The sequence below is a fragment of the Lolium perenne genome, chromosome 3 (genome assembly GCF_019359855.2).
Source record: "Lolium perenne isolate Kyuss_39 chromosome 3, Kyuss_2.0, whole genome shotgun sequence".
Lineage (NCBI taxonomy): Eukaryota > Viridiplantae > Streptophyta > Magnoliopsida > Poales > Poaceae > Lolium > Lolium perenne.
In genome coordinates this window covers 300,390,879-300,414,537 of record NC_067246.2, presented here as the reverse complement: position 1 = coordinate 300,414,537, position 23,659 = coordinate 300,390,879, and the positions used below count along the sequence as shown (strand labels likewise).

At 42.0% G+C, this 23,659-nt stretch overlaps 1 protein-coding gene across 1 annotated transcript in view; it reads left to right on the top strand.

Moving 5' to 3' along the window:
- Window positions 1-23,427: 23,427 nt before the first annotated feature.
- Window positions 23,428-23,659, top strand: part of LOC139838224 (maturase K-like) — a 64,309-nt gene continuing 64,077 nt past the window's right edge. The window contains exon 1 of the mRNA XM_071827608.1: window positions 23,428-23,534. Coding sequence (XP_071683709.1) covers window positions 23,428-23,534 — 107 coding nt within the window. The remainder of the gene's footprint in view (window positions 23,535-23,659) is intronic.

Genomic DNA, 23,659 nt, shown 5'->3' with positions numbered 1-23,659 from the left:
TATTGTGATAATGAATCTAAATATGATGATCTTCCTATGCCCTTTACATACATTAGCGATCATGATTTGAATGAGCACACTACTTTTGATATTGCAAATCTCTGGGAAACTAATTCTGAAAATGATGATGATAATAATTGCCATAGTGTCAGTGCTATCCATGCTTCCTCCCATAATAATATAGAAAGCTCTAAGCTTGGGGAAGAGGTGTTTGAAAATCCTTTTGCTACTGATCATTATGTGTTTGATACATCTCCTTCTAATAACAATGATGGTATGGTCATAGATAAACCGACTGTGAAAGATAACTATTCTATTTCTTATGATGACACTGTGCCTTCGATCTTTGATGATTATTATAAAGAATGCTATGATATAGGTTATAACTACCCTTATAAAACTTGTCATAGTCATGATTGGATTACCAAAAACAATTCTTTTAATATGCAACTTGTTTACCATGTTCAAATTCTTGATAATAATCTTGCTCCAATTACTATTAATGAGAATAACTCTTCTTATGCCAAAATTAATGATACTTCTATGCATATGAACCATGATAAGAATGTTTTAAGTGATGGGTATATTGTGGATTTCATCAATGATGCTACTAAAAGTTATTATGAGAGAGCGAAATATGGTTATATGCATCTTAATAATATTAAGTTTCCCCTCTCTATGTTGAGAATCTTGAAGTTACTCGTGTTTTATCCTCTTATGCTTGTCACTTGGTTCTTCATGAATTCATTTGTGTACAAGATTCCTCTGCATAGGAAGCATGTTAGACTTAAATGTGTTTTGAATTTGCCTCTTGAAGCTCTCTTTTGCTTCAAATATTATTTCTTGCGAGTGGATCATTAAAACTGCTGAGCCCATCTTAATGGCTATAAAGAAAGAACTTCTTGGGAGATAACCCATGTGTTATTTTGCTACAGTACTTTGTTTTATATTTGTGTCTTGGAAGTTGTTTACTACTGTAGCAACCTCTCCTTATCTTAGTTTTGTGTTTTGTTGTGCCAAGTAAAGTCGTTGATAGTAAGGTTCATACTAGATTTGGATTACTGCGCAGAAACAGATTTCTTTGCTGTCACGAATCTGGGCAAAATTCTCTGTAGGTAACTCAGAAAATTATGCCAATTTACGTGAGTGATCCTCAGATATGTACGCAACTTTCATTCAATTTGAGAATTTTCATTTGAGCAAGTCTGGTGCCTCAATAAAATTCGTCTTTACGGACTGTTCTGTTTTGACAGATTCTGCCTTTTATTTCGTATTGCTTCATTTGCTATGTGGGATGGATTTCTTTGTTCCATTGACTTCCAGTAGCTTTGTGCAATGTCCAGAAGTGTTAAGAATGATTATGTCACCTCTGAACATGTATATTTTGATTGTGCACTAACCCTCTAATGAGTTGTTCTAAGTTTGGTGTGGAGGAAGTTTTCAAGGATCAAGAGAGGGAGATGATACAACATGATCAAGGAGAGTGAAAGCTCTAAGCTTGGGGATGCCCCGGTGGTTCACCCCTGCATATTTCAAGAATACTCAAGCATCTAAGCTTGGGGATGCCCAAGGCATCCCCTTCTTCATCGACAAATTATCAGGTTCCTTCTCTTGAAACTATATTTTTATTCGGTCACATCTTATGTACTTTGCTTGGAGCGTCGGTTTGTTTTTGTTTTTGTTTTGTTTGAATAAAATGGATCCTAGCATTCATTGTGTGGGAGAGAGACACGCTCCGCTGGTTCATATGAACACATGTGTTCTTAGCTTTTAATTTTCATGGCGAAGGTTGAAACTGCTTCGTTAATTGTTATATGGTTGGAAACGGAAAATGCTACATGTAGTAATTGGTATGATGTCTTGAATAATGTGATACTTGGCAATTGTTGTGCTCTTGTTTAAGCTCTTGCATCATATACTTTGCACCTATTAGTGAAGGAATACATAGAGCTTGTTAAAATTTGGTTTGCATGAGTGGTTTCTCTAGAGTCTAGATATTTTCTAGTGAGGTGTTTGAACAACAAGGAAGACGATGTATAGTCTTATAATGCTTGTAATATGTCTTTTATGTAAGTTTTGCTGCACCGGTTCATCCTTGTGTTTGTTTCAAATAACCTTGCTAGCCTAAACCTTGTATCGAGAGGGAATACTTCTCATGCATCCAAATCCTTGAGCCAAACAACACTATGCCATTTGTGTCCACCATACCTACCTACTACATGGTATTTCCTGCCATTCCAAAGTAAATTGCTTGAGTGCTACCTTTAAACAATTCAAAATTTATCACCTCTGATTTGTGTCAATGTTTTATAGCTCATGAGGAAGTATGTGGTGTTTATCTTTCAATCTTGTTGGGCAACTTTCACCAATGGACTAGTGGCTTCATCCGCTTATCCAATAATCTTGCAAAAAGAGCTGGCAATGGGATTCCCAGTCCCAAATTAAATAACAAAAATAGACACTCCTCCATGGTATGTGATTGTTGGACGGCACCCGAAGGATTCGGTTAGCCATGGCTTGTGTAAGCAAAGGTTGGGAGGAGTGTCATCATAATAAAACTAAAATAAAAAGGTACTCCTTCATGGTATGAGATTGTTGGCAGGCACCCGAGGATTCGGTTAGCCATGGTTTGTGAAAGAAAGGTTGGAAGGAGTGCCACCCAAAAATAAAATAAAATGGGAGCCGCTCTTTGAAGGTTTGCCTGGCAAGGGGGTTAGAGTACCCGCTACCATTCGTTGACAACAACATACACCTCTCAAAACTTTATTTTTATGCTCTCTTTATGTTTTCAAAATAGAAGCTCTAGCACAAATATAGCAATCGATGCTTTCCTCTTTGAAGGACCATTCTTTTACTTTTATGTTGAGTCAGTTCACCTATTTCTCTCCACCTCAAGAAGCAAACACTTGTGTGAACTTTGCATTGATTCCTACATACTTGCATATTGCAGTTGTTATATTACTCTATGTTGACAATATCCATGAGATATACATGTTATAAGTTGAAAGCAACCGCTGAAACTTAATCTTCCTTTGTGTTGCTTCAATGCTTTTACTTTGAATTTATTGCTTTATGAGTCAACTCTTATGCAAGACTTATTGATGCTTGTCTTGAAGTACTATTCATGAAAAGTCTTTGCTATATGATTCACTTGTTTACTCATGTCATTTACATTGTTTTGATCGCTGCATTCATTACATATGATTACAAATAGTATGATCAAGGTTATGATGGCATGTCACTCCAGAAATTATCTTTGTTATCGTTTACCTGCTCGGGACGAGCAGGAACTAAGCTTGGGGATGCTGATACGTCTCCGATGTATCGATAATTTCTTGTGTTCCATGCCACATTATTGATGATATCTACATGTTTTATGCACACTTTATGTCATATTCGTGCATTTTCTGGAACTAACCTATTAACAAGATGCCGAAGTGCCAGTTGTTGTTTTCTGCTGTTTTTGGTTTCAGAAATCCTAGTAAAGAAATATTCTCGGAATTGGACGAAATCAATGCACAGGTTCCTATTTTGCCCGGAAGCATCCAGAACACACGAGAACCGCCAGAGAGGGGGCACAGGCCCACCAAACCCTAGGCCGGCGCGGCCAAGGGGGGGCCGCGCCCCCCTATAGTGTCGGCGCCCCTTCGACCTTCTGACGCCGCCTCTTCGCCTATATAAAGCCCCTGGACCTAAAACCTCGAGACGGAAAAGCCACGGTACGAGAAACCATCCAGAGCCGCCGCCATCGCGAAGCCAAGATCTGGGGGACAGGAGTCTCTGTTCCGGCACGCCGCCGGGACGGGGAAGTGCCCCCGGAAGGCTCCTCCATCGACACCATCGCTATCTCCATCACCGCTGCTGTCTCCCATGAGGAGGGAGTAGTTCTCCATCGAGGCTCGGGGCTGTACCGGTAGCTATGTGGTTCATCTCTCTCCTATGTACTTCAATACAATAATCTCATGAGCTGCTTTACATGATTGAGATTCATATGATGATGCTTGTAATCTAGATGTCGTTATGCTAGTCAAGTGAATTTTACTTATGTGATCTCCGGAGACTCCTTGTCCCACGTGTGTAAAGGTGACAGTGTGTGCACCGTGTGGGTCTCTTAGGCTATATTTCACAGAATACTTATTCACTGTTATGAATGGCATAGTGAAGTGCTTATTTATATCTCTTTATGATTGCAATGTGTTTTGTATCACAATTTATCTGTGTGCTACTCTAGTGATGTTATTAAAGTAGTTTTATTCCTCCTGCACGGTGTAATGGTGACAGTGTGCATGCTATGTTAGTACTTGGTTTAGTCGTGTTGATCTTTCATGCACTCTAAGGTTATTTAAATATGAACATTGAATTGTGGAGCTTGTTAACTCCGGCATTGAGGGTTCGTATAATCCTACGCAATGGTGTTCATCATCCAACAAAAGAGTGTAGAGTATGCATTTATCTATTCTGTTATGTGATTGTTGAGAGTGTCCACTAGTGAAAGTATGATCCCTAGGCCTTGTTCCTAAATACTGCTATCGCTGCTTGTTTACTGTTTTACTGCGTTACTACTACTGCGTTATTACTGCTTGTTTACTGTCCTGGGCAAAGCACTTTTCTGGTGCCGTTGCTCATATATATTCATACCACCTGTATTTCACTATCTCTTCGCCGAACTAGTGCACCTATTAGGTGTGTTGGGGACACAAGAGACTTCTTGCTTTGTGGTTGCAGGGTTGCATGAGAGGGATATCTTTGACCTCTTCCTCCCTGAGTTCGATAAACCTTGGGTGATCCACTTAAGGGAAAACTTGCTGCTGTTCTACAAACCTCTGCTCTTGGAGGCCCAACACTGTCTACAGGAAAAGGAGGGGGGCGTAGACATCACCTGCCACCCCGAGAAATATCCAAGAGGTACAAGCGTCAAAGCTTGGGGATGCCCAAGGCATTCCCTTCTTCATCAACAAAGTAACATGTCATATTTCCGTGCGCTATATTTTTATGGGATTTCTATTTTCGTGCCCTCAGGTCCTTAGTTGTGCTCAGTTTTCCCCAGTCGCTTAGTTTTTCCTCAGTTTTTCACAAGCCCTTGTCTGAAACCCTCACAAGGAGCTCGGACGGGAGGAATCCCGTTAAGTTGACCGTTAGTGGGGCCGTTGTTGGTGCCCCGCAGTGGACACGTCTCCACTTATCCAGATCATCGTGGGACCCACAACTTGTCCACGTTAGTGCGCCGGACCCACAACTTACCAAGGTGACCGTTGCAAAATGGGAGCCCGAGCCAGCCCCGCGCCCGTGCCAGTGCCATTGCTTCCCCTTTCTTTCCCCGCGCCCCGTTGTTCTTCTTATCCGCCAGCGGTAGCCCTTCTCCGTCAGGCGGGTGATGTCTAGTTTCTCTCCGACCTCCCGTTCTTCATGGCCGCAGTATGGACCCATGCCTTTGACAAGATGCCCTGACTGCCCACGCTAGGAGCCTCTGAAGCGGTCGATCTGTAAGATGGACGACAACGGCAACCATGGACGTGAGTTCCTTGCATGCGAGAGCTTGCCATATAGAGAGTGGATAAGGTTAGATCTCGCTCCAATTGCTCTGTTTTCTCTCGATTTTCTTGTTATTCCCTCGAATTCGGGATTTAGGGTTCACGTTGTTATTTTCAGATCCTGAAAAAATGCAGGCATTTCGAGTGGATCGATGTGTACGTTCAGAAGTTTCAATTGCAGGAATCAATTGACGCTATTGGGGAGCGCAAGGTGGGAGGGGGGATGTGTTGTAGCGAATGCGGCGGAGAGAGAAGCCATCCCGATTATGCCTAATGCTCCCAATGCAAAACTGGTGAAAGTGAAGGGGGAACTGGAGAAAATGAACAAATAATGCATTCACCGAAATCGCACAAATATGTATGTCTCATGTTTATACCAAAATTATACCACTTTTGGGACGTTTTAAATAACCAAAACTATATCACAAACTATATTCCCTAAAAGAAAAGGAATGCTAAAGAAAGTTGATAATTGTTGGAGGGGTGAAAAATAATCCATTCACTGAAATCCCTCAAATATGTATACCTCATGTTTATACATAAATTATACCACTTTTGGGCCATTTCAAATTACCAAACTATATTCCCTAAAAGAAAAAGGAATGCTAAAGATAGTTGGTAATTGTTAGAGGGGTGATAAATAATCCATTCACCGAAATCCCTCAAATATGTATGCCTCATGTTTATACCAAAATTATACCACTTTTGGGACGTTTCAAATAACCAAAACTATATCCCAAACTATATTCCCTAAAAGAAAAGGAATGCTAAAGAAAGTTGATAATTGTTAGAGGGGTCATAAATAATCCATTCACCGAAATCCCCTAAATGTGCCAAATATGTATGTCTCATGTTTCTACCAAAATTATACCACTTTTGGGACGTTTCAAATTACCAAAATTATATCCCAAACTGTATTCCCTAAAAGAAAAGGAATGCTAAAGTTAGTTGATAACTGTTAGAGGGGTGATAAATAATCCATTCACCGAAATCCCCCAAATATGCCAAATATGTATGTCTCATGTTTCTACCAAAATTATACCACTTTTGGGACGTTTAAATTACCAAAACTATACTCTAAACTAGATTCCCTAAAAGAAAAGGAATGCTAAAGATAGTTGATAATTGTTAGAGGGGTGATAAATAATCCATTCACCGAAATCCCTCAAATATGTATACCTCATGTTTATACCAAAATTATACCACTTTTGGGCCGTTTCAAATTACCAAAACTATATCCCAAACTATATTACCTAAAATAAAAGGAATGCTAAAGAGAGTTGATAATTGTTAGAGGGGTGACAAATAATGCATTCACCGAAATCTAGTTTGTGCGTGAAAAGTAATGGCTATAACAAATCGCTGATGGTTTATCATTTTTTGCGTGAAAAGTAATGCCTAAAAGAGTCTATAATTTTTAGCGCGTGAAAAATAATACAGAAAACCAAACTTGCTGAATCCAGTGGCAAACTGGGTATTTAGCATACATAGAGGGTGGAAGCTAGCCGGTGACAGAGAGAGAGGGTGGTGGCCCCGATAAGAGAGACAGGGGTTATCATGCCCGTTAGATCATACGATCAACGGTCGGTGAGCATGATCTGCGTGAAAAGGGCTAGACCAATCAGGGCAAGGCTGGGCATCCCCTGTGAGAATTTGTGAAGGGAGAGGGCAAAACTGAGTAGTATCAAGAAACCAAGGGCACGTGAGTAGTAAACAGACTGAGGGATTCAAATATGAAATTTAAAAAATGGAAAATGCGTGTTTGGTACAATGAAACCCATCTTGGCCTACCTCAAACTATTTGCAATACAAATATACATGAGTGAAAATTGTGGCCTCATTCAGACAAAGTATGTTTTGGGGAAAACTGTTTTGGGAATGGCTTATTGTGGAAAGCCGTGCATCTTCATAGATACTAGGTGATTTGAGAAGTGGCAATTTATGGTAAAACTTGATTTATCTATGATTGTTATGGTTCCCAACGTGGCAGGTCACGTAAGAAGACTTCATGAGTAAGTGCCACTATGGTTTTATCTTTTTTGGAATTTTTTGCACATTAAATGACGCATTTAACTAGCTTAATCCCATTTGTTGACTCTCCGTTGACCATCCACTTGAGGGTAAAACTGAGTATATTGCACTAGCCAGTATTAGCACTCAAGGGAAAAACCGAGCACACAAAAAATGCTAGTATAAGACTCGAGGGTATACCTGAATATATCTAAATTTCTAGGGTCAGACTCGAGGATGCGTGTTGCGGTGCAGAAGTGGAAGACATGCAATTGTTGATGCGTAGGACACGGATCGCGGTACAGAAGTTGAAGACGTGCAATCATGGACGCGTGTCGCGGTGCAGAAGTAGAAGACGTGCAGACGTGCAATAGTGGACGCGTAGGACGTGAGTCGCATTTAGGACCCCTCGCCTTTGTAGATGCCTCTCCCTATTTGCCTCCTCGCATTATCACTGTCACTCTCACTCCCTCACGCAACTTCATCTCTCCTGTCCCATCATCTTCTCCACAACCGAAGAAAAAACCCCGAAGAAAACCGCCGGCGAGGAGAAGAATGAGATGCCCATTGTCAGCGCTTCCAACGTAGCCGCCGGCGCATCGGCCGCCACCCCCGTCCAGGCCCCCGCCGTTGCTTCCATCGCAGCCGTCGGCGCATCGGCCGCCGCCCCCATCCAGGCCCCCATCGCTGCTTCCAACATAGCCGCCGACGCATCAGCCACCGGCGCATCGGCTGCTGCCCCCGTCCAGGCCCCCGTCGCTTGGGACCCGTACGAACCAGTGCCATACGTCGCGCAGGAGAACCCCTATGACACCAGCATCGTCGACGACGAGCCGGAGGTAACCCTTTGTTCCCTTGTTCTTATCCCATTTCAATCATTTTGTGTTAGATCTAGCGTTATTAGGGTTCGTCTGTTCCTAGTTCAATCCTTTTGTGTTAGGTCTTGCGTTATTAGGTTAATTTGCACCAATGATGATGAATATTTGGGCACAAATTGATTCAGAGTTTGGTCAATGAACAATTGGTGTGTACAAATTTGTTGTGCATGATCTTTGGTTCACTGACTCAAATCCTGGATATAAGTGTGTCCAATGTAACTGAGGTACCTCTTTTTTTCGTGCCCATATTATCATGCATGACCTTTTGTTCACTCTCTGTTCCATCATTGTTGCAATTGACTCCGTTTTTTTGCACGATCTTTCGTGCTACGTGACAGGTGCAGAGCAGCGACGTCGACAGCGACTACGAGTCCTTCCACACCAAGACTTGTCACGTCCTCGGGAGGCTGGAGTCCGGCCATTACAATGGCCACTTTGCTCGAGGCGTTTACAGGTGTCCCTTCTACAACAGGAAGCTCCACGCCACCGACAACTGACTGGTGAACCATGCTGAATCTACTGGCAAATGCGGCACTAGAGTTGGAACGACTGTGAACGTGCATGCGTTCATGGCCCAACACAAAGCACTTGGGATTCACATGCGCAGCCTCCAAGCGAGTCACATGCGCTACCTGGAGGCGTTGAACGTGCCTACTGCACTCTCTGTATGTGATTGCTCTTTCTGTAGAGTAGCTTAAATTCATATAAAATGTAGCTTGTGTTGGATCTATCGGTAGTATTGTTGGATCTGTCGTGAATATATCTATGCTATGTTGGCTGCTGTATGCAGCTTATCCTAGATTTTCTCTGGATTTGTGCCATTAATTTCCTACCTGATTGGGTAAAAACGAATGCATATAGAAATGAATAACGTTATAAACAGAAGGAGAAGCTGCTCTAGATTTGCTACCAATTTGGGCAATCAAGAATGAATGAGATCGAGCGAGAGAGAGGAAAAAGATGCATTGAAAACTGCTAATCTGGGCGTAAGATTAGAAACCACTTGTGCCCACGTCCCGGATCCACACGGCTCCACACACTACGGCCCCACACTCTACAGCCCCAGCTCCGCTCGTATGACCAAACACGGTCTCGTCCTGTCCCACGCGGTCCCTTTCCACCAGCCCCACGCGACGCGGCCCCACACGACGCGGCCCCACACGTCAGCATGGAACGGTCAATTAAACGGGAATCATCCTGTCCGAGCTCCTTATGCGTGTTTCAGACAAGGGCTTGGGGAAAACTGAGGAAAAACTAAGGAGCTGGGGAAAACTGAGTACAACTAAGGAGCTTGATATGTTATGTGTTATTTTTGGAGCGTCTTTATTTTGTTTTTAGTTTTTATTTTGTTTTGTTTGTTGTACAATAAGGTTGGATCCCAGCATATTTGTTTTGGAGAATGACACACTCTGTTTTAATTGCATAGAATACTCCAGTTTACACTTTTACTGTTATGCGAGTGTTCTAGTTTTCTAGTACTTCGTTTAGCTTTGGTTTTCTACTTTTTTTTCAGAGCTTGTTAGTTTGCTTTATTCATATATGAATGGCTCTCTGGTCCATATTGATTTTTATGTATGAGATTTTTTTTCAAATAGATTGATTGGTGTTGGAGACAAGTAAAAAGTTTCATGCTAATAGTGATGCAAAAGGAAGCTTGTCTAGACTGTGGCATAGACTTTGACATGTCGTGATGGATGTTATTTTTATGATATGCGTAGTATTTATTGTTGCAGCATGACTTGTCTCAAATATCTGACAGTGCTTAATTGGCCATTGAAAGAATCATGTGTTGTTTCTATCATAGAAGCATAATGTTGTGATATTCTCCTTTGATGCTTTATTGGGTTGACTTGGCACATGCTTACACCATGTTGTGACTACCAACCAGTCAACTAAAGCCTTCATGATCATTTAGTTTTTTTTACTTGTGATATCACTTTATGCTTTGATTAATATTGTTTTGTCACTATGCATGATTATGGTCATTATTGCTCTCTTAGTTGGTCGCTCCAAGTTTTTTGCTAGCCTTCACATGTACTGAGTATGAGCTCTATAAGCTCTACTCGTGCATCCAACCACTAAAAAACAAAGTTTGCCAATTGTGTCCGCCATATCTACATGTTAACATTATTGCTATTCCAAGTATATTCATCATGTTTTTATCTATCTTTCAAGTTGATTATGAGAAAATAGTCAGTAAAGCTCTCACGAACTTGATAGCACATTTACTTTCTTGCACTTAATAAACGTGAACTATTGTGACTATCTTATGTTGATTATATGCTTACAAGTTGTAAGTTGGGAGTTATCACAACCATGCTTTCATGGGGCATGCTTTCAACATTGCACTTACTATTTAGTTGATATCATGATCTTTTGCTTATGGATGCCTATCGATGCGAAATAGAATGGAAACTGGTAAGTCCATGGAGTTTGTATATGTGTTAGATAAACATTGGGCCGTTAACCTAAGCCATGCATCATTCATGGTGTAAGGTTACAACATTCCATAGTAAGTATTCTATGAAGCATCTTCAATAAAAAGCTATACCCATAGTAAATAAAAGGATTGTTGAAATGCTCATTGTCTGTTTGTCTTGTCATATTGGTATGTGATTGCACTTATTTGAAACAGTACTTCCATATCATGGGGCAAGAGATACCTCTGCTGCGTTCTTTATAATACATGTTACTTCCATATCATGGGGCAAGAGATACCCCTGATGCGTTTTTTATAATACATGTAGACTTATAATGTCAAGAACTTATTTGGGACCTAAGTTGAGTAGCATGAGGTGTAGGTACTCGTATTCAAGGAGCATGCGATTTTCGACTTATGACTTGTCGAGCATATGACTCATTTTTGCACTCACATTAATTTTAACCATTCAAGATGCTTATGATAGGGGCAATGAGAGCTCAAATCTAATAAGTACCATACCTTTTTGAAAGTTTTATAAAAATTGTTGATCCTTACATCCTTCCTCGAAGGACCTTTCTTTTACTTTTATGTTGAGTCTTCATCTTTTTGCTTTATGCACCAATTAAGAGAGCAAAGTTGTCATTCCGAGTATAATGTGCATAGTCCCAAGACTTATTAATTGATTCATGATTATGATATTGCTCGTTCTAAAATTACTTGTATCTAGTCACCCTCTGAACTTTAAAGGTGTCATAGCATTTATGTTTTGCTATTCCATAAAGGACAACCTGAATACCACTTTGCTATGTTTTCTCTATGCACATAATCAAACAATTATTTTCATTGCATAATTATTCATGATCAACGTTTGAGTTACTTCTCATGTTGTAACATAGTTGCTAAGTTACATTATTAGAATTTTATCCATCATGCCTATGTTTAGAGTACTTTGATCCCTGCTTACAATGTTTTACAAAAGCTTGATCAAGATTTTGATAGTTGCATGTCACCTTAAAATTATTTTTGTTATCACTTACCTACTCGAGGACGAGCATGAGTTAAGCTTGGGGATACTTGATACATCTCAAACATATCTATAATTTTTTATGCTCCATGCTTGTTTTACACCAATTCTGCTATGTTTTACTTTCACTTCATTACACTTCTATACATTTTTCGGTACTAACCTATTGACAAGATGCCACAGCGCAAGTTCCCTATTTTTTTTGTTTTTTTGGTCTTAGAAAAACTGTACAGGAAATATTCTCGGAATTGGACGAAACAAAAGCCGAAGTCAATATTTTACCATAACAAAGACGAAGTCCGAAGGGGGGGGTCGAAGAGGTGCGGTAGGGCCGCCAAACCATACCTAGGTGTGGCCTAGTCTAGCACGCGCCTAGGGGTGGTGTGGGCCACCCCAGCACCCCACCGACCTATGTCATCCGCCTATTTATTCATGATCTCGAAAAAACCCTGAATATACAAGCCTCCGTCCCGAAAAAGTTCCGTAGCTCCGCCGCCGTCGAAGACAAGTTTCGGGGGACAGAAGTCTCTGTTCCGGCACCCTGTCGGGACTGGGAATTGCCCCCGGAGCTATCTCCATCGACTCCACCTCCATCTCCATCGCCGTTGCTAACTCCCATGATGACGAGGGAGTAGTTCTCCCTCGGGGTTGAGGGCTTTATCGGTAGCTATGTGGTCTATCTCTCTCTCCCATGATATGATCTTTATGTGATCGTGAGCTTTATAATCTAGTTGAATATGTAGATGTTATTCTCCAACTATTGTGCTATTCAAGTGGTTTTATTATGTGATCTCCGGGGACATCTTGTCCAACGGTGTGAAGGTGAAAGTGTGCACACCGTGTTTGTTTCTTAAGCTTACTTTATAGAAATACTTATGAATTGTGGTGTCTAGTTAGTACCATCTTTGTATGCTCAAAGTGACAGTGTGGGGTGTCCATAGATTGGGAATGCGAACTTTAAGGAGTGCTTATGCATTCCTACGCAGTGAATTTGTGTTTATTATCAAACCGGAGAGTGGTTCAGAGTAGCGTAGTGAAGAGATAATATTTATGTATTCAATTATGGCATCTGATAACCCACAAGTATAGGGGGTGTATCGTAGTACTTTCGATAAATAAGAGTGTCAAACCCAACGAGGAGCAGAAGGTGTTGACAAGCAGTTTCGATGAAGGATTCACTGTAAATGCTCACAGACAAGTTTTCAGGGGGGGGTTTTGATATAGCAGATAAATAAAGTACGAGTAGGTAAAATGCGAGAGAAATAATTGCAGCGAGTGGCCCAATCCTTTTTAGCACAAAGGACAAGCCGGTTTGTTTACTTATAATAACCAAACGTTCTTGAGGACACACGGGAGTTTAGTCTAGTGCTTTCGCTTCATATAGCTGATTAATCTTCATTGTTTTGATAAGTGTTGTGTGGGTGAACCTATGCTAATGCACCGCCCTTCCTAGGGCTAATACATACTTGTGATTATACCCCTTGCAAGCATCCGCAACTACAAGAAAGTAATTAAGATAAATCTAACCACAACCTTAAACTCTGAGATCCTGCTATCCCTCCTGCATCGATATACCAACGGGGGTTCAGGTTTCTGTCACTCCGGTAACTCCACAATTGGCAAACGAATACAAGATGTATTCCCCTAGGCCCATAAAGGTGAAGTAACATGTAGTCGACGTTCACATGACACCACTATAAGAATAACACCACAACTTAAATATCAAACCATTGAATATTACCCAACATAATTCACTACTAACATTTAGACTTCACCCATGTCCTCAAGAACTAAACGAACTACTCACGAGACATCATATGGAACATGATCAGAGGTGATATGATGATGAATAACAATATGAACATAAACTTGGTTCAATGGTTTCACTCAATAGCATCAATAACAAGTAGTAATCAATACCGGGAGAGTTTCCCCTATCAAACAATCAAGATTCAACCCTAGATGTTACAGCGGTGACGAGGTGCAGCGGTGGAGATGGCGGTGATGATGATGGAAATGATGGTGATGATGATCCCAATGACGTCCAGCTCGATGACGGTGACGATGGCGTCGATTTCACCCTCCGGGAGGGAATTACCCCGGCAGATTTCAGCCTGCCGGAGAGCTCTTTTCTCTCTTGTGTTTTCTGCCCCGCAGAGGCGGCTGTGACTCTTCGCGACTATCCCCTGGAGCTTAGGTTTTCGGGACGAAGAAGTACACGAAGGAGAGGCGGCAGAAGGGGGCTGTGGGCCCCCTCCCCACAAGGCGGCGCGGCCAGGTGATAGCGTGTATACACACGTCTGTTGGGAACCCCAAGAGGAAGGTGTGATGCGTATAGAAGCAAGTTTTCCCTCAGTAAGAAACCAAGGTTATCGAACCAGTAGGAGCCAAGAAGCACGTTGAAGGTTGTTGGTGACGGAGTGTAGTGCGGCGCAACACCAGGGATTCCGGCGCCAACGTGGAACCTGCACAACACAACCAAATTACTTTGCCCCAATGTGACAGTGAGGTTGTCAATCTCACCGGCTTGCTGTAACAAAGGATTAGATGTATAGTGTGGAAGATGATTGTTTGCAGAAAACAGTAGAAACAGTATTGCAGTAGATTGTATTCGATGTAAAAGAATGGACCGGGGTCCACAGTTCACTAGAGGTGTCTCTCCCATAAGAAATAGCATATTGGGTAAACAAATTACAGTTGGGCAATTGACAAATAAAGAGAGCATAACAATGCACATACATGTTATGATGAGTAGTGTGAGATTTAATTGGGCATTACGACAAAGTACATAGACCGCTATCCAGCATGCATCTATGCCTAAAAAGTCCACCTTCAGGTTATCATCCGAACCCCCTCCAGTATTAAGTTGCAAACAACAGATAATTGCATTAAGTATGGTGCGTAATGTAATCAACAAATACATCCTTAGATATAGAATTGATGTTTTATCCCTAGTGGCAACAACACATCCACAACCTTAGAGGTTGCTGTCACTCCCCCAGATTCAATGGAGGCATGAACCCACTATCGAGCATAAATACTCCCTCTTGGAGTTACAAGCAATAACTTGGCCAGAGCCTCTACTAGCAACAGAGAGCATGCAAGATCATAAACAACACATAGATAGATTGATAATCAACATAGCATAGTATTCATTATTCATCGGATCCCAACAAACGCACATGTAGCTTTACAGATAGATGATCTTGATCATGTTAGGCAGCTCACAAGATCATACAATGATAGCACAATGGGGAGAAGACGACCATCTAGCTACTGCTATGGACCCATAGTCCAGGGGTGAACTACTCACACATCAATACGGAGGCGACCATGGCGGTGTAGAGTCCTCCGGGAGATGATTCCCCTCTCCGGCAGGGTGCCGGAGGCGATCTCCTGAATCCCCCGAGATGGGATTGGCGGCGGCGGCGTCTCTGGAAGGTTTTCCGTATCGTGGCTCTCGGTACTGGGGCTATTATCGACGGAGGCTTAAGTAGGCGGAAGGGCGGAGTCGGGAGGCTCACGGGGGCCCCACACGCTAGGGCCGCGCGGGCCCCCTGTAGGCCGCGCCGCCCTAGTGTGGCGGCGCCCCGTGGCCCCACTTCGTCTCTCCCCCGGTCTTCTGGAAGCTTCGTGGAAAAATAGGACCCTGGGCGTTGATTTCGTCCAAGTCCGAGAATATTTCCTTACTAGGATTTCTGAAACCAAAAACAGCAAAAAACAGCAACTGGCTCTTCGGCATCTCGTTAATAGGTTAGTGCCGGAAAATGCATAATAATGACATGTAATGTGTATAAAACATGTGAGTATCATCATAAAAGTAGCATGGAACATAATAAATTATAGATACGTTTGAGACGTATCACCAGGCCAGGGCCCTGATACGTCTCAAACGTATCTATAATTTCTTATGTTCCATGCTACTTTTATGATGATACTCACATGTTTTATACACATTATATGTCATTATTATGCATTTTCCGGCACTAACCTATTAACGAGATGCCGAAGAGCCGCTTGTTGTTTTCTCGCTGTTTTTGGTTTCAGAAATCCTAGTAAGGAAATATTCTTTAATTGGACGAAATCAACGCCCGTATCCCTATTTTTCCTAAGCTTCCAGAGCACCGAAGGAGGGACAGAGGGGGGCCAGGGGGGCCCCACCCCACAAGGCGGCGCGGCCAGGGGGTGGGCTCGCCACCCTATGGTGTGGCCCCACCAGGGCCCCTCCGAGGCTGCCCTTCCGCCTACTTAAAGCCTCCGTCGCGAAAACCCTATCACGTTCGACGAAACCCACAGAAACCTTCCAGAGCCGCCGCCATCGCGAAGCCAAGATCTGGGGGACAGGAGTCTCTGTTCCGGCACGCCGCCGGGATGGGGAAGTGCCCCCGGAAGGCTTCTCCATCGACACCACCGCCATCTTCATCAACGCTGCTGTCTCCCATGAGGAGGGAGTAGTTCTCCATCGAGGCTCGGGGCTGTACCAGTAGCTATGTGGTTCATCTCTCTCCCTATGTACTTCAATACAATGATCTCATGAGCTGCCTTACATGATTGAGATCCATATGATGATGATTGTAATCTAGATGTCGTTATGCTAGTCAAGTGAATTTTACTTATGTGATCTCCGGAGACTCCTTGTCCCACGTGTGTAAAGGTGACAGTGTGTGCACCGTGTGGGTCTCTTAGGCTATATTTCACAGAATACTTATTCACTGTTATGAATGGCATAGTGAAGTGCTTATTTATATCCCTTTATGATTGCAATATGTTTTGTATCACTATTCATCTGTGTGCTACTCTAGTGATGTTATTAAAGTACTCTATTCCTCCTTCATGATGTAATGGTGACAGTGTGTGCATCATGTAGTACTTGGCGTAGTTTATGATTATGATCTCTTGTAGATTATGAAGTTAACTATTACTATGATGGTATTAATGTGATCTATTCCTCCTCTCATAGTATGAAGGTGACAGTGTGCATGCTATGTTAGTACTTGGTATAGTTGTGTTGATCTATCATGCACTCTAAGGTTATTTAAACATGAATATCGAATATTGTGGAGCTTGTTAACTCCGGCATTGAGGTGCTCTTGTAGCCCTACGCAATTGGTGTTCATCATCCAACAATAGAGTGTAGAGTGGTTTTATTATGTGATCAATGTTGAGAGTGTCCACTAGTGAAAGTACGATCCCTAGGCCTTGTTCCTAAATACTGCTATCGCTGCTTGTTTACTGTTTTACTGCGTTACTACTGCTGCGTTACTACTGCTTGTTTACTGTCCTGGGCAAAGCACTTTTCTGGTGCCGTTGCTACTGCTACTATTTATTCATACCACCTGTATTTCACTATCTCTTCGCCGAACTAGTGCACCTATTAGGTGTGTTGGGGACACAAGAGACTTCTTGCTTTGTGGTTGCAGGGTTGCATGAGAGGGATATCTTTGACCTCTTCCTCCCTGAGTTCGATAAACCTTGGGTGATCCACTTAAGGGAAAACTTGCTGCTGTTCTACAAACCTCTGCTCTTGGAGGCCCAACACTGTCTACAGGAAAAGGAGGGGGCGTAGACATCAAGCTATTTTCTGGCGCCGTTGCCGGGGAGGAAAGGTAAAAGGCACTCATACTCTGGTTCCAGGTAACAGTACTTTTCTGGCGCCATTGTGTTTGTGCTCGAAGCTATTTCCTTTAGATCCTGCAATTGCAACTTTTTGTTTCTTGTTTACACTAGTTTGGCATAATGGACAACAATGAGCTTCTTATTCTGTTTCCTGATTTAAAACATGGATGGTTTGATCCGAAAATTAAAAAACCCATGGAACATGTTAGCATGAATACTTTGAACACCATTGTTGCTAATGATATGGAAAATTCTAAGCTTGGGGAAGCTGGTTTTGATGAGCATGATCTTTTTAGTCCCGCAAGCATGGAGGAGAAAATTTACTTTGATGATACTTTGCCTCCTATTTATGATGATTATAATGATATTGGTCTTTTGGTACCGCCTGTTATGGAGGATAAATTTGATTATGAATACAATATGCCTCCTATATTTGATGATGAGAATAATAATGATAGCTACTTTGTTGAATTTGTTCACACTACAACTAATAAAATTGATTATGCTTATGTTGGGAGTAGTAATTATTTTATGCATGAGACTCATGATAAGAATGCTTTATGTGATAGTTATATTGTTGAGTTTGCTCATGATGCTACTGGATATTATTATGGGAGAGGAAAATATGGTTGTGGAAGTTTTCATGTTACTAAAACACCTCTCTATATGCTGAAATTTTTGAAGTTACACTTGTTTTATCTTTCTATGCTTGTTGCATTATGCCTACATAACTTGTTTATTTACAAGATTCCTTTTCATAGGAAGCATGTTAGGCTTAAATTTGTTTTGAATTTGCCTCTTGATGCTCTCTTTTGCTTCAAATACTATTTCTTGCGAGCGCATCATTAAAATTGCTGAGCCCATCTTAATGGCTATAAAGAAAAGAACTTCTTGGGAGATAACCCATGTGTTATTTTGCTACAGTACTTTGTTTTATATTTGTGTCTCGGAAGTTGTTTACTACTGTAGCAACCTCTCCTTATCTTAGTTTTGTGTTTTGTTGAGCCAAGTAAAGTCGTTGATAGTAAGGTTCATACTAGATTTGGATTACTGCGCAGAAACAGATTTCTTTGCTGTCACGAATCTGGGCAAAAATCTCTGTAGGTAACTCAGAAAATTATGCCAATTTACGTGAGTGATCCTCAGATATGTACGCAACTTTCATTCAATTTGAGCATTTTCATTTGAGCAAGTCTGGTGCCTTTTTAAAATTCGTCTTTACGGACTGTTCTGTTTTGACAGATTCTGCCTTTTATTTCGCATTGCTTATTTTGCTATGTGGGATGGATTTCTTTGTTCCATTGACTTCCAGTAGCTTTGAGCAATGTCCAGAAGTGTTAAGAATGATTGTGTCACCTCTGAACATGTGAGTTTTTGATTATGCACTAACCCTCTAATGAGTTTGATTTGAGTTTGGTGTGGAGGAAGTTTTCAAGGGTCAAGAGAGGAGGATGATATACTATGATCAAGAAGAGTGAAAAGTCTAAGCTTGGGGATGCCCCGGTGGTTCATCCCTGCATATTTCAATAAGACTCAAGCATCTAAGCTTGGGGATGCCCAAGGTATCCCCTTCTTCATCGACAAAATTATCAGGTTCCTCCCCTGAAACTATATTTTTATTCGGCCACATCCTATGTACTTTACTTGGAGCGTCTGTTTGTTTTTGTTTTTGTTTTGTTTGAATAAATGCTTGTGTGGGAGAGAGACACGCTCCGCTGGTTCATATGAACACATGTGTTCTTAGCTTTTAATTTTCATGGCGAAGGTTGAAACTGCTTCGTTAATTTTTATATGGTTTGAATTGGAAAATGATACATGTAGTAATTGCTAAAATGTCTTGGATAATGTGATACTTGGCAATTGTTGTGCTCATGTTTAAGCTCTTGCATCATATACTTTGCACCTATTAATGAAGAAATACATAGAGCATGCTAAAATTTGGTTTGCATAATTGGTCTCTCTAAGGTCTAGATAATTTCTAGTATTGAGTTTGAACAACAAGGAAGACGGTGTAGAGTCTTATAATGTTTACAATATGTCTTTTGTGTGAGTTTTGCTGCACCGGTTCATCCTTGTGTTTGTTTCAAATAACCTTGCTAGCCTAAACCTTGTATCGAGAGGGAATACTTCTCATGCATCCAAAAACCTTGAGCCAAACACCATGCCATTTGTGTCCACCATACCTACCTACTACATGGTATTTTCCGCCATTCCAAGTAAATACTTCGTGTGCTACCTTTAAACAATTCAAAATGCTTCTCAATTTGTGTTAATGTTTTATAGCTCATGAGGAAGTATGTGGTGTTTTATCTTTCGATCTTGTCATTTACTTTTGACAGACTTTCACAATGGACTAGTGGCTTCATCCGCTTATCCAATAATTTTGCAAAAAGAGCTGGCAATGGGGTTCCCAGCCCCAATTAATTACAACTTGCATTAATAATTCTCTTCACATGTTTTGCTCTGATTCATCAGTAAGCAACTTAATTTTGCAAATAGACACTCCTTCATGGTATGTGAATGTTGGAAGGCACCCGAGGATTCGGTTAGCCGTGGCTTGTGTAAGCAAAAGGTTGGGAGGAGTGTCATCAATAATGAAACTAAAATACATGTGTAAACAAAAGAGAAGAGGGATGATCTACCTTGCTGGTAGAGATAACGTCCTTCATGGGAGCCGCTCTTGAAAGTCTGGTTGATAAGGTAGTTAGAGTACCCATTACCATTCGTTGACAACAACAAACACCTCTCAAAACTTTACTTTTATGCTCTATATGATTTCAAAACTTAAAAAGCTCTAGCACATGATTTAATCCCTGCTTCCCTCTGCGAAGGGCCTTTCTTTTACTTTTATGTTGAGTCAGTTCACCTATCTCTCTCTACCTCAAGAAGCAAACACTTGTGTGAACTGTGCATTGATTCCTACATACTTGCATATTGCACTTGTTATATTACTTTGCATTGACAACTATCCATGAGATATACATGTTACAAGTTGAAAGCAACCGCTGAAACTTAATCTTCCTTTGTGTTGCTTCAATACCTCTACTTTGATTTATTGCTTTATGAGTTAACTCTTATGCAAGACTTATTGATGCTTGTCTTCAAGTACTATTCATGAAAAGTCTTTGCTTTATGATTCAATTGTTTACTCATGTCATTTACCATTGTTTCAAATCGCTGCATTCATTACATGTGCTTACAATAGTATTGATCAAGATTATGTTGGTAGCATTGTCACTAAGAAATTATCTTTGTTATCGTTTACCTACTCGGGACGAGTAGGAACTAAGCTTGGGGATGCTTGATACGTCTCAAACGTATCTATAATTTCTTATGTTCCATGCTACTTTTATGATGATACTCACATGTTTTATACACATTATATGTCATTATTATGCATTTTCCGGCACTAACCTATTAACGAGATGCCGAAGAGCCAGTTGTTGTTTTCTGCTGTTTTTGGTTTCAGAAATCCTAGTAAGGAAATATTCTCGGAATTGGACGAAATCAACGCCCAGATCCCTATTTTTCCCGGAAGCTTCCAGAGCACCGAAGGAGGGACAGAGGGGGGCCAGGGGGGCCCCACCCCACAAGGCGGCGCGGCCAGGGGGGTGGGCGCGCCACCCTATGGTGTGGCCCCACCAGGGCCCCTCCGAGGCTGCCCTTCCGCCTACTTAAAGCCTCCGTCGCGAAAACCCTATCACGTTCGACGAAACCCACAGAAACCTTCCAGAGCCGCCGCCATCGCGAAGCCAAGATCTGGGGGACAGGAGTCTCTGTTCCGGCACGCCGCCGGGATGGGGAAGTGCCCCCGGAAGGCTTCTCCATCGACACCACCGCCATCTTCATCAACGCTGCTGTCTCCCATGAGGAGGGAGTAGTTCTCCATCGAGGCTCGGGGCTGTACCGGTAGCTATGTGGTTCATCTCTCTCCCTATGTACTTCAATACAATGATCTCATGAGCTGCCTTACATGATTGAGATCCATATGATGATGATTGTAATCTAGATGTCGTTATGCTAGTCAAGTGAATTTTACTTATGTGATCTCCGGAGACTCCTTGTCCCACGTGTGTAAAGGTGACAGTGTGTGCACCGTGTGGGTCTCTTAGGCTATATTTCACAGAATACTTATTCACTGTTATGAATGGCATAGTGAAGTGCTTATTTATATCCCTTTATGATTGCAATATGTTTTGTATCACTATTCATCTGTGTGCTACTCTAGTGATGTTATTAAAGTACTCTATTCCTCCTTCATGATGTAATGGTGACAGTGTGTGCATCATGTAGTACTTGGCGTAGTTTATGATTATGATCTCTTGTAGATTATGAAGTTAACTATTACTATGATGTTATTAATGTGATCTATTCCTCCTCTCATAGTATGAAGGTGACAGTGTGCATGCTATGTTAGTACTTGGTATAGTTGTGTTGATCTATCATGCACTCTAAGGTTATTTAAACATGAATATCGAATATTGTGGAGCTTGTTAACTCCGGCATTGAGGTGCTCTTGTAGCCCTACGCAATTGGTGTTCATCATCCAACAATAGAGTGTAGAGTGGTTTTATTATGTGATCAATGTTGAGAGTGTCCACTAGTGAAAGTACGATCCCTAGGCCTTGTTCCTAAATACTGCTATCGCTGCTTGTTTACTGTTTTACTGCGTTACTACTGCTGCGTTACTACTGCTTGTTTACTGTCCTGGGCAAAGCACTTTTCTGGTGCCGTTGCTACTGCTACTATTTATTCATACCACCTGTATTTCACTATCTCTTCGCCGAACTAGTGCACCTATTAGGTGTGTTGGGGACACAAGAGACTTCTTGCTTTGTGGTTGCAGGGTTGCATGAGAGGGATATCTTTGACCTCTTCCTCCCTGAGTTCGATAAACCTTGGGTGATCCACTTAAGGGAAAACTTGCTGCTGTTCTACAAACCTCTGCTCTTGGAGGCCCAACACTGTCTACAGGAAAAGGAGGGGGCGTAGACATCAGGCCCGCGCCGGCCTATGGGGGGGCCCATGGCGGCCCTCCTCGGTCCCTCCTTTTGGCTGGCTTCGTCTTCGGGAAAAATAAGATCTTCAGTGTAATTTCCGTCAATTGTTGATCTTCCGAAATATTGCATTCTGACGGTGCTTTTTCCAGCAGAATCCTGACTCCGGTGAGCGATTCTCCAATAATCATGAAACATGCAAAATAGATGAAATAACATAAGTATCATCTCTAAATATGAAATATATCAATGAATAACAGTAAATTATGATATAAAATAGTGATGCAAAATGGACGTATCAGCATCATTGTTGAGAGTGTCCACTAGTGAAAGTATGGTCCCTAGGCCTTGTTTCTAAGCATCGAACACCGTTTACAACCAGTTCTGCTACATGTTTGCTTGCTGGCATTTTTATTTCAGATTGCAATTCGTACTTACAATCATCCATATTAATTCTATTTCACTATCTCTTCATCGAACTAGTGCACCTATACACCTGACAAGTCTATTGGGTGTGTTGGGGACACAAGAGACTTCTTGTATCATAATTGCACGGTTGCTTGAGAGGGATATCTTTGACCTCTACCTCCTTGAGTTCGATAAACCTTGGGTGATCCACTTAAGGAAAACTTGTTGTTCTACAAACCTCTGCAGTTGGAGGCCCAACACTGTCTATAAGAATAGAAGCATGCGTAGACAGGGGCGGAGCCCAATGGGCCAACCCTGATGCACAGGAATACGGGATGATTTTTTTTCGAGAAGCACTTACCATCAAGAAAAGGCCTAGGCATCGGGGTGGGCCGGACGTGGGGCATCAGGGTCGGCCCAGGTCGCGTTCGACCGAGGCGAGAGCCTGGCCGCGGGGCTCCTGTCGATGATCGATCGAGCCATCGATCGAAAGACAGTTCTCCTTCGCAACTTCTGATCGCATCGAAACTCTGGACGGAAGATGGGCTCGCCGACGGAAGACAGGGGCGGCAGATTGATCGGCGTGGTGCCACACTGCTGCCGCCGGACGTTGAGCCAGGCAGGTCTGCGTCGCTTACCTCCGTCAAGGTAGTTCCCTAAATTTGCTGCCGGTAGAATCAACTCGTCCCCAAACACCAAACTCATCCTGCCGGTCAGGGCCTGCTGCCGGTAGTTTCCTAAATTTGCTGCCGGTAGATTCAACTCGTCCCCAA